The following is a 16,422-nucleotide window of genomic DNA, read 5'->3' as shown; positions in this document are numbered from 1 at the left end:
TATGTCAGAAGTTAGTTTATTGGCTTCTGCCTGTGTTACGAGTACAAACATCGCCTCCAACAATCAATATCAAGCCAAAGTGATTTAGTTTGGCTAATTTACCATGATTGTATAATTCTGTCAATGCCAACCGCAGAAGCAATTTTGACTCCAAATGACGAACGATATAAATTTTCCCTTTCTCGTTTTATTGATTCTTTAATGTAAGCAATCGAGGCATCGTTGACTAAAAGATACGAGAATGGAACGGAGGAGAGTCGAGAAAAGGGAAGAGATTGGGATAAAAAGAGAAGGGAGATAGCAAAAGAGAACCCACCCTCACCCTTTATTATTTAGGGATAGCATAAGAAATAAATAATGAAGGTTGAGGTGTGGGTTTGAGAGAAAGTTAGAGAGAGAGAAAGAAAGAGGGGAGACGAAGACCATTATGTGGATAATAAAAAAAAAATCTGAAACGCAACGTCTCTTCACACAAAACGCACGACGCGCGCGCGCAACCTCATATAATGTACACACACCCCCACACACTCCGCATAAAAAAGTCCAAGTCCGCCCTGATATTAGTTCAATCTGCATAAAACAAGGGCTAAAGATAAAATGCGATTTGATAAAATGCCCTAATGGCACGCTATAGCTCGTATGCTTTCGTATTCAGCATTTCTAAACGACAATCCGTCATGATCAATCTCTGGACTAGTAAGAGCCGATATTTTGATTCAATTATCGATTTTAAGTGACAGTTAAGACGCGTGATACACGTTTTCGAGAATAACAAACACAAAATCGTGGTCTGTTTTACAAACATGACAAAGCTTCGCGTTCTACTCTCCACACGAACCGATGATTTTCAAATCGACGGCTTGACACAAGAAGGACGTATACATTATCATTAGGAATAGTGAATGGATGAAAAAGGGGACCCAAAGATTTACTCCAGATGCAACAAGTATAGGCCCCAAAGATGCCATTCTGAAACGATACTGCTCGGTTTTTTACTGTAAAAGGGAAGCTAATTGTATTGCCCACATTAGCAAGTTACCGTCAATATAGCTCAATATGGCGCCATTGAAAGAAACAATAGTCCATCACGGGGGCTGATCAAATAAGCAACGTATATATAGCAGCGTGCAACAGTAAATTAATTGTACCATCTATACTCTTGACACTTTCTTTTATATCTTACTCAAGTTTGTTCTGTAAATAGAGGCATTATCTAGATCTTGGAGGACAATTATCAGGCCTGTGGCATTAAAGAGTCAAAAGTGTCACGAATCGACACGAAAGAGATCAATAAACAATTAGCAAAAAGTCTCACGTTTTTCTTCGATTTCTTTGCTCAGTTTTCTTGAGACCATGGGAAAATACCCAGCACTAACTTTGATACTATATTTAACTACTTTTTTTCTTGGTCTACTCATAAGCATTGATGTGTCGTTTTTTTTTGCTGTGTTTTACTTATCGTTATGTCACCATTATGAACAAAAATATACCATAAGCATTTTAAGACAACATACTCATTGAGAATAAAGTCAGAAAGAGAAAGAAAAAAAAGATAGATAGAATAGCTGCAGCATACTCGCTACACTGTTAGAAAATTTATCCTTAAAATAAAAGAAGTTCCTGCGAGAACACTTGTAATCTTACCAGATTACGTAATCTTACAGGAAATTGGTATTTGGTGTACGGAATCTTAAAAATTTCCTCAAATAAAACACCCTTTTCCCCTTTTTAAACAGACCTGTTCTGTTAAATTGCAGAAAATTTCCTGTTTTATGAATTTACAGAATGATTCTGTTATTGCTTTCTGCAAATTTTTTTTTTCTGTAAAATATATTTTTTCAAGTGTAGCTAGATAGATAGATGGATAGGGAAAGAGAAACAGAGAGAGAGAGAGAGAGAGGGGGGGGGGGGGAGGGAGTTTGGGAGTAGGCAGAGAAGGAAAGGACGAGTGCGTGTATGTGTTTGAAAACCGTACTTTATTCAAATCTTGGTCTTGTACATAACCCCCTTTACATTATTTAACTGATATCTTTCCTTTTACCAAAATACCATGGCGCCGCCTCTTTGCACGCCTGGTATAAAACCATCTAATCTTATATACAATGTATAACGCTTTGCGCGTGACCCATATCGCTTTGTCCGGTGAAATAAGATCGTGTGTTGATAAATACAATGCACTGTTTGACCATGACGTATTGGACTATAGAGTCAAATTGATCCGTTGCTTTGATTTTGTGTGAGTATCCATAACGATTTATTGGATAAATGAAGGTGTCACATTATCAACTGGTTAGGAAAACAAATTTGGTTAACTCTTTTTGTTGGTGTCTGGTTATACCACCCACGAAAGTCTAGGAAAATTGATTAGGGTATGGTATCGGCTCATAAACATTGGCAGGCATGCGAATTGCTATAATTGTTACTTATGTTTTGCTCTACCTACTAAAAAAACAGACCGTAAAGAATCATGCATTCTTCGTTAAAATACAACGGGGCTTTGAAAATCGCGCATAATTTTAATGTGGAGCTTGTTCGAACAAAATGATCTTGAAGATGGTATTGGTAGATTGGAAGGAGAAGCAAAAGAAAGTAGAATAAATTCATAACGATAATAATAATGTTAATAAGAATTATGATTATGATGATAAGGACATATTTCACGCCATCGTTGGAAACTTTAATAATATTGTAATATTTACCAAGAACTAAAAAGAGACAACTCAAGTTACGATAAAAGCCAAATAATTGAATAAATAAAAAGTTAACAAATAAATAGATAGTAAGCAATACAGTAATGAAGAGAGGAACACCAAAGGCTTTGTTTCAAAATGGCGACTTACCTGAACACGTGACTCAACAAGATCCAATCGCATTGCGAGGGCTTCTCTGGTAAATACATCTGGATAATGACTCTCGTTAAAAGCGCGTTCAAGCTCTTCCAGCTGCCATCCATTAAAGTTAGTTCGACTTCTTCTCCTTTTGTTATCATTTCCATCTTTGTCGTCTTTACCTTGGGTAGAACATGACAGAAATGATGATAAACAACTTAAGCCATAAAATAAATTGAGAAAGTGATGTTTTAAAGCTATAGTTTATCTTCTGAGGGAAATACATAAAGCATTAACAATCAAGGAACCCCCCAGCTGTAAACCTTCTTTCTTCCAAAAAGTTTGAATGAGCATTTGAATCTTATTCGTGAATACTGAAGGAAGGGACAAATTCACACACAAAATAAAAAATAATGAGAAAATGATGGAGAGAGATAAAGAAATCTAGTTGTAAATAGTTCATTTTAATCTTCTGTAATAATTCTCTGAACAATGTTGAAATTGATAGATCTTAACACAATTGTTTCAACATTTTGTGTTACAACAACAACAACAAAACAGTAACAGCTGTATCAACTTTATTCCTCTATCAATAGATTTGGCAGGCATTTACAATTTTTTGCAATTTCATTCTTTGAATTAAAGTTTAATCATGTCTAAGGAAGGGACAGGCTCTCAGTAAATTACTGGACGATATTTATTCCGGATGCCCTTTTATAACTATTTAATTCTTATTTACAATATAGGCATCATAGGCATATTTTCTTCTTTTATTTAGTGCAGGGGCATTACTTATCATATTCAAGCGCATCTACTTTTGTTCAGTGAGGGGGGGGGGGGGGGGCAAGAATCCACCATTCGCTGGTAGTTAATTGCATCTAAACGCTTGATAACTTTATTCAATGATATCATACACAATTATATAACATGATCCTTATGAAAAATTCAGTTAAACTCTCATCTTGCTCATTCCATAATGAAATTGGGTCTATAGTACATCCCCAATGCATGGCTGACTGAGTCCTATTCCAGACGGTAATCGCTGTATTTAAGGGCATGGCCACAACCCCGTATAGCACTCCCGCCCTTCATTAACGTAATAACACTTATTGCATAATATATTACCCGCTCACATGCTTCAAATTAAGATCACAAACACTGACAGATAAACAATGTGCAATAGTGACAATGTTTCAATAATTGAATACTTTATTTCAATAATAATTCCATACATTTGTTCATAAAATTGTAAGTAAAATCTAATCCCGTTAATTGGTTTCCCGAAGATTGGGAATTTGTATGTAATGTGTATAATTTACCCTGGACCTATATACGATCATGGTGACTGATTACTCTACACTATTTATATAAGAGAACAAGTTAATCGTGATTTATATGAACTTATTTACTTAATTAACAGTGCAACTTAGATATGGGAGTAGGCCTATACGAATTTATTAATAAAGCAGGGCTTGCCAAATACATTTCTTAAATTGTGTAGGGCTACATTGGCACGATTGGACTGAAATGCATCTCTGCAATTACATTTATCTATTATTGTGCCTTGTTACCCATGGTACACATTTAGAGTTAATTATTGATGAATGAATGTATAATGACATTGATGGTAACAGTAATGATATCATTGATAATAGTGATGATAATAATAATAGGCCTAATAATATTAACGATAATAATAAAACTAATAATAATAACAATGATCATGATAATGATAATAATAATAATAAATAATAATACTAATAATAATATCAATAATGATTATAATAGTAACAATAATAATAATGATAATAATAATAATAATATTTAGAATGATAGCAATAAAAAAATAATACTTCTTATGATGGTAATAATGACAGTTATGATAATGTAATAATGGTTACCACTATAAGTTTAAGGCATTGTTTTGTAGGATAATCATATAGTTCAATTTTAACATAATTTTGTCATATTTTCAATTCATCAGCAGTTCAGCCGAATGTTAAAATTTTCACAAGATTGCAACATATACCCCGTGCTTTAATTGACACACGGAGTAATATATATTCATTGAAAGACAAATTTAGAATACCAATGAAAAGATGGTCTCGCATGCGCCATGTTAAATGGTAAGGAGCCTATTATCTGTGAAATTTCATTACGCTTAGAATTATTTTACAGCCGATGTATAATATTCACTTTGCATGAAAAATGGTCGACACAAAGTGTTAGAATTGACAGAAATAATAAGCCGGTTGCAATTTCCTTGGACTGATATGTCTTCCATGTCGACTTCAATTCACCCTTTTCTCGAGAGGAACGTCTTCTAATCGCATTACATACACTTAAGATGAGCAAACGATTATGAATTTGGTGAGCGCGGTGAGTAACAAGTGTTGTGTCTTTATTTCCCCATAGACCTGCCAGAGATCCGCTTAAAAATAACATGGAATCACTCGCTGAAAACACATCAAAATCATAGTGGGAGATATAATGCCTTATTCGGTAAAGCGATCGGTTACCGAAGAAACGCATCTCAACTCTCATGCAAGAATAATATTCACGATGCAATTAATTGGTGCGATGTAATCTAGATCACTTTTCTAACTCTAGAATTAAAAACCAATATTTTCATCCTATACCCCAAGGGAAATGTATATATGACACGATAGGGTATATATTTTGATATATGGAGAAGTCTGAGGTTTATTATTAAACAAGTTTTATTAGTCGAGACCGCTTCTTTGGGAGTTCCGTTTTTCCCGCCATGACCTAAAATAAACTTTAACTATAACACACCCAATTAAGAGGTGGAATCATTTTAGCATTTTACCACACCGATTCCTGTCTTTTAATATCTGTGTTTCTGAGGCGTAGAAATCACACCTGCTTTCGTGTTGCCGAACCGGGTTTACATGTTATCTTTCAACTTGCTCGGTAGGCAGAGCAGCTATAGGAGAGCAAGGCAATTATTGACATTCGTGTTTTGAAAGGCGGGCGGGACGAAGAGCGAGTCGTTTAGGGGTGAAATAAGTAATTAACCGAAGTTGGAATTGAAAAGGGACAAGGAAACGCAGTCCTGAGGCTGCTTTTCCGTTCACGCAAGTTAGCTCTTCTTTTCGGCAATTGTACATAATTTGTCTTCCATCCGCTTTCGTCAAAACAGAGCAGTGAGATCTTCTTCTTTACTTTTACTCTGACGGTTTTTTTTCTCAGAATCTGCGCTTGGAGCTATAACATGTCAGCTAACTCACTCTCGGGTACACCAGCCATCCGCGCGCGCAGTCGTTTGCAACATTTTTTTTTATGAGGTCAATCTACCTATTACAAATGTGTTATCGCATAATTTCCTGCTCTTCCTCGCGGTGACTGCCAATACATAATGATTTTCCGAATCGAAGCAACGAACTGCCTGATAGCCCGCAGGCGCGATCCTTGCTTCAGTTGAGCCGATTTAGCGCGCCATTTTGTCGTTCCCTCTTACGTTGTTTCAATCTACGCCGCGGTGCAGCCAGTAAGAGAAGCAGAACTGAGGTCACGAAGGAACCCAGTATGAACCTACCTGTACCTACAAATTCATCGAGAGACAGAAATAGAGAAAGCAAGAAACTAACTTAAATAATCAAGCAGAAACAACCCCCTTTTTACTATTCGAGTCATCCCGCCACTAGCCCGTCGAAGACTTCTTCGCTCTTGCCACGCTAGTGACTTTATTATTCAAAGCGAGTTGAGTCTTGCCGGTAGGTATCTTCATTTTACCTGCCTCAGCCCACCGGCCTGTGACAACATCGCGAGTGAAATAGAAAGAGCAAGACGGTATTTTCTTTCGTTTAGCAGCATCTTCTTCGCATGAAGATTGATTCTATTACATCGCACAGCATCCGATTTAAACATTCCTTTCTTCATATGCCTCTCGTGATCAGACCTGCATTTCTACAAAAGTATTACCATAAATTTGTCAAATTCTTCTCATCTCCTGCGCACGCATGTCGTCTGCGTTGCGTCCAACCGGTCCTTGTCATATCAAAACCGGTCCCGGACAACCGATCCCTGTCATATCAAACCCGGTTCCGTACACCGTGTCTCAAATAACCGACAGAGTGATCACAGAAACCGCCCCGGCTACTTTTTTTGGCTCAGCACAAGCATAATAACAATTCATAGTAGATGTTTGATGTGATCAGTCTTTCCGGTTTAGTTGAAAATGTAGTTCTACCCATTATATAAAACGTTTTGCTGAACTAACGGAACGGGTTAGTCATGCCAGTACCGATTCCTGTTCGTGTCGGTATAGTGGTACCATTCCGGTGATACAAGGTAGATCATATGGGCAGTGGCGGCGGCAGGGTATTTTCATGAGAGGGGTGGGAGAGGGGCAAGTCGCCCTATGGGTGACGCCATTTTCTATTCAATTGCAAAAAACGGCCGTTACGTCGTTTCAAGACCTTGACCTCACTTTTGTATATTGTTCTTTCCTTTCTTTCCTGCTCTCTCTTTCCCCTCTTTTACAATAATTTTCTAAACACTACTTGAAAATTAAAGGTGAGGGATGAGGCATATAAATGGTACATATCATCCATTTAGATATCATCTATGGACTTTGAATAGCGAGGATTATTGAACTTGACCAAAGAGCTTCTTGACTTGACATACACATCCAGTACTCTCGTCATATGACTTGTGGTTATATGACTTCCATCCTTAAGAAGAGAGTTGGATTTAATACAATTTTGATATAGTCGAGCATAATTATGAATCAATTTTGATAAAAGCATATCCCAGTATGACTTTAAGATTTGTCTAGATAAAAGTTAAGGAATGAACATTAATATCTCCAAGATTCTGATACATCAAGAAACAGACGCAGCGTCAGACTAATGGAAAGAAGGAAAGGAGGAACATGCAGGAGAAAGAAGGAGGTGAAATATTGAATCATAAATAGAAAAAGGTGGATTAGAATGAAGGTGATTGAGTGAATGTGTGTGAGGGTATGTGAAAAAAGGTTGTGTGTGCGTGTGTGTGTGTGTGTGTGTGAGAGAGCAAGGAGTAACTCCTTGGTGAGAGAGAGAGAGAGTGTGAGTTAGTGTGATTTGATGAGAAACACAGAGGGTAGGAGAGAGATACGGGGAGAATAAAAGTCGAACAGTTACAATGATAAGGAATACAACTTATTTTAAATCGGAGATTGGGAATGTAATGTGAGGAAAGATTATTGGAAGGGGGGGGGGGGGGGCAGAGAGAGAGAGAGAGAGAAAGAAAGTGGACAACGTTCAGTATTCTTGGCGTTGGTCAGTTGTAGTACAGTTGACTGAGAAGACCTGGCGCTCTGCTTCATTTAGTATCCATATCATCTCGCTTGAATTAACCTGCCCCTGTGTGGTGGATGTAATTATGGAACTGCTCGGGCAATATTTGCCTTTCTCCTCCAAACTACTCATTCACATCAAAGCTGTCAAAAATCACCCAGTTTTACCATTTTCTATTTTCATAACTCAGGGGGATATTTTGAAGACCAGGAGAAAGGCAGGTAAGTTATCAATTACGACAAATTTCCCAGAAAATTTCTTGATTTGCTCTCTTCACATCCCCCACTTGCACACTATAGTTAATCACTTTATTTGTAACGATTATCAGATAAAAATACCTTGGTCAAATAATCATTGCTTTGAAATCGTTCTATCCTTTTGGTATGTAATTTAATTGATCAAATTTCATAATATATATCATTATTCATATTGAAGTGCAATATTTAATCATTTAATGACATTTTATCGTGACGAATATGTCACATAGGGATCGCTACACTATCACGGAGCATATACTAAGAGTGGACTGATTATGCAACGCATGGACCTACTACTATATACTCTGTCAGATTACGCAATGCAAAGGGATGTTAAGGTCCATTTAACGTGTCCTAGATTATAAATGTATTCATCAAAAAGAATAAATTATATCAATGATAAAGAATAAAGTAGTACCAGTTGGGAGTGATACGTGATATTTGGAGCAAAAGGAAATTTTAACCAAGACGAAATATTGTAAGAATAAGAGAAAAAAAAAATCATGAATTTCAAAAAAAATAATCACAACGAAATTTAGCCAGAAACAAATAAAAAAAGATAAAGGCAAAATAAATAAGATGATTAGATTTTTTTTTTAATATTAAGTATCCATGTAATCTATTTCAAATAATCATCTAAAGGTTCAGTATTAAGTCAATGTAGGACGAATATCTTTCACGAGCTTAATGTATTTCCGATGTAGGATCTTTGATTTTCTATAATCATTTGACTGCTTAATGAAATGCATTATCTTTTCATGACTTTAAATTAAACGGATTTGGGATTTTCAACAGTTAAAAGAAAAGCAATCTCTAAATTCCATTCCTAATTTAAAGTCACCATATGGATGGAATCAAAGCTTTATCCAGATTTACAGAATATCATTTTGAAGAGATCGAAAAGAAACATATTTAAAAGAAGATTTAAAATTTACATAAAGAGGATTCTACCAGTCATGATGTTCAATTCCTTGCCATCAAAGAGCTTAATATTCAACATTTTTATTACTATCCCGTATGCATTGAAGAGTAATCCATGATAACTTCTATCAAAGTAGTCCCTTTTCCAATTTGCATTATCATGACTAATCTCATAATTTATTCCTTTTGTTTGTAATATCACCTTTTCTACTTTGGATCGTACTTTTCCATGAAAAGGAGTTGATTTTTCTTTTAATTTAAGTTGAAGGTTTTAGATTTATCTTTGTCTGGCAACATCATTGCGAGATATGTAGGGTAGATATTAGAATATTAAAACAACATGAAGTTTATCAACTCGAGAAATGAGGTCGTTAAGGTTCAATTGCTAGAAAACTTTCATGATAAAAAAAGTCTTCAATGTTCAACATAGTTTATAACATTCCAGTTCTTAATGTATTTCTTTTGTACGCAATCAAAGCTATTACTGAGCTTAAATCTCTCCAATTATTGTGCCTACAGTGCTTCATTATTTCAAACCAAAGAGTCAATTACAGAAATATATGCCCATTATCTTCCCCGTTTTCGTGAGCAAAAATGAACAATTTGGAAATATGGGTTAAGGGATTTTACTCCGCTCATTCTATTAGTAATAACGGAATGTGGTCTTTTAGAAAGCAGAAACAAGATCTAGAATTGTTTTGATTAGGGTGATGAGGATTCGGTGATCATAATTTACTTTGGTCTTTATTTGTCGCCCACGGCGTTCGGGGTATCTTTTATGAGGGAAGAAAGCGATTGTCTTTCAACTGAGGCCTGATGAGGGGGGACATATATCGTACTCTGAGGAGATGACATCGAATTGTCTGCATTTAATGATATTAATTGCATTTAATAACTTTCAAACCTCTTGGATAGAATAATCAAAATCATCCCGAAGACAATTTTTGTCTGGGATCAGCCCTAATCTTTTTATGATGTAAAGAATTATTTTCTTCTCATATCTATAACTATCAATATGTGGAGGGTGTTAAACGTGCCTGGAGTACAAGTTTCCACTTTTGTTTCAAAATTTAAGTTTTTTAACAACATTTTTATTTTACTTCTCCACATTACATTGCAATATGTGAACCGAAATCCTCATAAAAAAATTAAGGGGGCGGGGTGGGAGCAACGGAACTCTGAAAACGAAATAGTTGAAAATAGCAGCATGGGTGCAAGTGATAAATCTAATCATATTCCTGAATTTAATGTTATAGTAATTGATTAAGATTACAGTTCAAACCCAGTGACCCTGTCATCGTATCTTCTTTTGACAATGTTTGAGGTAAGCAAATAACATGCACATTTTTTTAAGTGTACATGGTCAATCATGTATAATGTAATAACATGACTTTCTTTAATATTGGTTTTGATATGTTTATATAAAGTGATTGAATCATTAATGATCATTCAAAAATTATTTCATTTACCTTAGAAACTATTCTTAGTTTCATTTAGATGTTAGTTTAGGGTTTTTATGGTATCAATACATATTAAATATTTCACCTACGTTTATCTTTCGCCTATCCTGTCTACAGAAAACTACTGTTATAAGGGAAGTATAATCTCAATCAATGTTATAGTTGATCTTGGAGTAGTTTCTAATCTGTATTTCTATGATAACTGTATACCACCATCATGACCATGAGCACCCCAACACCACCATGATCACAACCGCAATTCCAACCAACTTGTTAATACACTTCTGTTAAATTCTTGATATCCCGAGGAATAATGATATCTTTTAAAATATTTGTGAATATATACCAATCCAGTGATACTGCAACATCAATTTTTGATATTTCATTGCTTCAAGCTCGATTCGGATTGTGACCTGCTTCTCTTATTAAACCATCTACCAGCACCATCAACCGGCGTCTGCCTTATATCATGGACCTACTAGCAAAGTAGGTCCATGCTTATATGTACCACTCTTTCCATTGCATCTCATTCCTTAATCCATCCTTTTTCCTCAGTACACTCTCTTAAGCTCTTTCTCGCTGTTACTGTTACTTCACGGTGATGTTTCATATTCGTCACGGGAAGCAATAAATCCTATTGCCTTCGTCCATTTGCGAAATTTCATTCGAATCAGCCCATAATGGAAAAGAATATTAGCGGTAACGCCCAGGGCACCCCGGGTGTGCAGCGCAAAGGGGCTTTGATTCCGCGCCATCTCATCGATGCGATCGAGCTCGCTCAAATACATTGCTTGCGACAACTTAATATCGGAAATAATCACCATCCTTAATCGCTCTATTAATTCAATTTATCCTTTTTCTAAATTAAGTCCGGAAGGGATAAGTCGGTTTCAGTTTATAGGTATGGTGAAGAAGAGAAGGAAATCGAATGTGAAAATGTAACTTCTAATAAATTTGTTGGTAATCATTTTTAACCGAGTAGTAAATGATATGTATGGAATATTGTGAAATGTGTTCATGTTTTACCAACTGATGACTCATACAGATTTTGTAATGTGTAATACTTACCCGTATATATATATATATATATGTATATATATATATATCAAATAATATTTTATACACATTCAAAGGGCATTGGAGGCTCTTACACCATTGACAATTACCCGTTTTAATTGAATAGTTCGAGTGTAGTAAGATTAAAAAGATATAATTTAGTTATCAAAGATACTGAAAAAAAAATAATCATAATACATCTTTTTGAATTGGAGATTGATATGATTTCGACTCATATACAGTTAAAGTTATTATGAAGTTATTTTGGCATCCCCTTTCGTCATAATTAGAGTTTCATACATATTCATTGAAATTAAAGACTAAGTTTTTCATACGAGAAAATAATAATTACAAAGACGTCTGTCTCGAAGTAATTCTTTGTCAGATTTATTTTCATTCATTTGACAAATTACACCTTCCCTTTAAACAAATCTTGAGCTCAGAACTGCTGATTGACAAACTGGATTTAATTGCTATAAAGCTTCTAAGAAATATGGAAATTCAAATTCTGTATTTCAATTTGATAACTGTTCAATCGAGAGGTATTATACCAAAAGTGGCAAGACTTTACAAGTTTATTTATAATGAAAGTTAATGCATACTATTTACACAAAAATGATAGCCACTTTGTTTGGAATATTTTAATAACAATTTTGTTTATCAGCTTCAAGACTAAATGTATAGGTGGGCATAATCATTTTTTGCATAACTGATACTAACCAATCATAAAATACATTAATTACCTTTGGGAATCCCCGTACTACAGGTGTAAATTGTTTTGTTTAGTAATACATTAAAAATATTTATATAAAAAGCGAAAATGTGGTTCATATCATTAACAAGTGAATAAAATACAATTCTTTAGTTTGATTCTTAGCAGAAAATATACAAACATCGGTTTATATGGTAAGAAAATTTATGAAGTATATCGTTCTCCATCGTGCATTAACCAATATAGCTCTTACAACTAGCTGAAAAGTAGGCATGATTTCAAATATAATATTGTCTATCTAAAACGCATTTTTTTACGAATGCAATATGGTTAAAGTCACTTTGAAGATGGAAAATGTATACGAATTATTTTGTATGTATATAGAAAAAGTAATGATATGGAAATTTCTGCATAATTAATAAAGTTACACTACTTTTTATCAAAATGGGAATAAAATCCTAATACGAAGGTTTTCCCTAAACAGGAAAATCAAGAAATGTGCACTCTTAAATATTTGTTCTGCCATTGTGTCTTTTCCTTTTGACAGAATGAGCATCGGATATCCGTATCCATGAATTCATTCATGAAATGAAATTCTAATACTCATGTAAATTCATTTTATTAACAAGTCATTTTCGATAGCTTTTTTTCGGTCGTAGGCAGAATAGATATATTTACAAGACAATACGAAATAAAAAAAAATACAGGAGAATTAATAATAATAATAATAGCCAATTTTTTATAAAGCGCTTTTCCCAGAATGGCCCAAAGCGCGTTACAGCATATTCAAGGCGTTCATTACAAGGCCGTAAATCCATGTTTGAGTTTGACGAAGCACTCTTACGCCTACTACACTTTAAAAACAGAGAGTAAAAATTTACCCAATATTGGGTAGAAAGGAAACATGCATGTTTGCTGGGTATTTATACCCCCGACATTGAGCAAAATGCATGTTTGAAGGGTAAATTTCAACGCAACACTCTAAAAAAAAAAGAAAATGCTAACTTAACATTTGAAAGGTTGGAGGAGTGACAACATTTTCTAAATGTTGCATTTACCACTTTAAATGGTTCTACCCAACACTTAAAAATGTTGAATTCAGCTTTATACAAGGTTGGATGTAACATTTGGAAAAGGTTGTCACTCCTTCTCCTTTCAAATGTTGATTTAACATTCGAATTTTTAGAGAGAACATTGCGTAAAATTTACAAAATATCTTTTCAACTGAGGCCTGACAAACATGCATGGTCCCATTTTACCAATATTGGGTAAAATTTTTAGAGTGTACTTAAACGCCATCCTCACATAATTTTTAATTAATATCAATATTAATCAATATCAAATATCAATATCAAAGATGAGCGTTTACATAAGCATGCATAAATATGGTTGGGTTTGATTTGACCATTCTGTGAAACACATGATACAACAAACGACTCACTCATTTAAAGGGTCGAGAAAAGATTTACCAAGTATTCTTTGAAAATGAATATTGTTTCTTGAGTAAAATATATGGTATAAAAGTTTGTTTCATATGTATAAAACATGTTACACGTCTTGCGCAGTAGGCCTAAAAAAGTATTTGGCGTCACTTTAGCCAAAATGTCACCGACTCACTGGTACTGAGAAAACAACCTTATTAAGCATGTTACGAGTATGGTTATAACACAAAATGGAAGATTATTTTGCTTCACCATACTTTTGTTATTAAAACATGAAAGTAAAAAATTTCATTTCAATTCCCTTCTCTTCGACTATGTCAACGGTAAAATCATTATTATATCTTTGGTTTTTAGATTATATTTTTTTCATGACTGTTAAAAATGTCTTTAAGAAAAACGAGACATTCTAATTGTATCTACCCGATCATTTTTTACATCTAGGTTTTCAATGCGTATGCCAATATCAAAGTATGAACATTCCTAGTTTTTAATAAGATGTCTATTACTGAATTACACTTGTGTAGTCAAAGTGGAGGGAGGTATTTTGCAGTGTAAAAAGCAAGTTTCTATGAATTCATTTGCAGTAGGCCTAATCAAGATTTCGTGTAAAGAGAAGGGCAGTTAAACTAAATATCAATACACTTACCATTGCTGTCGTCGTCATCATGTCCACCAATCTTCATCATCTTGCTCTTCGGTGAGAAACATTCTCCAGGAACGTGTTTAAGGTCCTTCTTCATGGAACTCTGAACTCGGACGGCAGCAGCCGCAGCTGCCACCGATGTTGTGATAGCAAGGTCCCCGTGAGTTCCGGGCGATGCACCCGGCGGCGAGACGTGGAACCCAAGTGCGTGGGCTGCGGACGAGAAAGAGTATGCTGGGAAGGGAGCGAGCCCGCCGAGACTCGCCTGGGAGAAGTGGCTTCGCATCAGTTGAGCATCCATCGCCGTCGTCTTCTATTCTCTCTGCTTTTCTCAGTTTGTTCTTTTGATATTTTCTGCTGCATATGCCGTACTCTCACGAATAAATGTTCTCTTTCACTGAAAAATTCTTTATAATTGCCAAGAAGATTATTTATCACTAAATCGAAGAGTCAATTTTGATCGAAATTGTCTCCCAATGGTCTTCATCATATGAACAGGCGAGTGGGGTCTGAAACAGTTATTCAAACTTCTCTATAAAGTCATTTTACTCTCAAAATACGCATTAAGTCCATAATTTGCAGTAGAAAGTGCGTTTTTTGGTAGAAAGTGATTCTAAAATTATAGAGACTGGAAAAAATCAATGATCCGGGATTTCTTGATGATTGTTAAAATATGGTGAAAGCACATCTCGAGCTCGACGCATCTTTCAAGAAATATCTGCGGCTTTTGGCTTAATTTGTCAAATGCCCGTCCGTCTACCTGCAATATGAAAACATCTCATACCAGCGCTCTGGCGTCCTACTGCAACCTGTTCCCCTATCAACTCCAAATTAATGGAGCTAAGTGGTTTATAGTCACCCAACACCGCGCGCACGTGTAACTGTGTGTTTAGAGCACTGTGGACAAGGCGAATTAGTACGGTATGTCCGGAGAGTGGGAGTGTGTGAGTGAGAGAAAAGAGGAGAGGGGGAGATAGAGAGAAAGAGCGAGTTTTTGACTGCGTGTGAGTGTGTGGCAGTGTGTCTTAGTGGATATGGAGGGAGTGTGTGTGTGTATGTATAATGGCTAACTGTTGATAATTGTGCGTCGTAATCTTTTGACATTTGGACCAATGAGCATTTAGAGATTTGACAACTCTAGACAGTGTCACTTTGGCGACACCAGTTTCAACCATACTTCAAGAAGAAACCAACTCCCAGATTTCTCTCTTTCTTTCTCTCTCCCTCTTCGCGCTTACAAAAAAGGTCTGTCTTCCTCTCTCTTGTTAATTGTCTTAAACTTTGAAACACATTTCCCATCTTTGTCAACTTGGCACACGAGTCTGGTTTGCTTTTCTGATTACGTATTTCTATTGCATTCGCCTTAAAATCTCTGCTTTATCCTTTCCACAGCCTCGAGGTATTTCACACCTCAAATTAGCTTTTGTGCCACAGTTTTGTTTAAGAAATGGGCAATTAGAGTTGCCAACTGTTCATCAGTTTGGAGAGACTGGACAAAACATTCTCCGATTCACGGTCAATCGTGATAAAGGTTAAGATGAAATTTTGGTAAACTGCATGAAATATTCATGATAATACTCATTACAAACATGAGTTTGAATTTGAATGCCATTGGTTTATTTCCTTTCTATATCAATTTTTCAACATACAAATAAACAATACATAAATACAATTGAATTATTAGCATAAATCAACAAATAATAGTAAACTCATATGACGAATGCATAACTGAGTCATTCCCAGAATAACATTAATAATGAACTCTAAACTGATAAATAGGTGAGGAAGTTTGATGGTTTT

General features: G+C 35.3%; 1 protein-coding gene across 1 annotated transcript in view; it reads right to left on the bottom strand.

Annotated features, from left to right (window-relative positions):
• Positions 1-15,579, bottom strand: part of LOC121422903 (homeobox protein unc-4 homolog) — a 33,036-nt gene extending 17,457 nt beyond the window's left edge. The window contains exons 1-2 of the mRNA XM_041618143.1: positions 14,626-15,579; positions 2,841-3,010 (exon numbers count right to left, since the gene is read on the bottom strand). Coding sequence (XP_041474077.1) covers positions 2,841-3,010; positions 14,626-14,923 — 468 coding nt within the window. The 5' untranslated portion in view covers positions 14,924-15,579. The remainder of the gene's footprint in view (positions 1-2,840; positions 3,011-14,625) is intronic.
• Between the last annotated feature and the right edge of the window lie 843 nt (positions 15,580-16,422).

This window comes from Lytechinus variegatus, chromosome 10 (assembly GCF_018143015.1).
Source record: "Lytechinus variegatus isolate NC3 chromosome 10, Lvar_3.0, whole genome shotgun sequence".
Taxonomy (NCBI): Eukaryota; Metazoa; Echinodermata; class Echinoidea; order Temnopleuroida; family Toxopneustidae; genus Lytechinus; species Lytechinus variegatus.
This window is presented reverse-complemented; position numbering and strand designations above follow the sequence as displayed.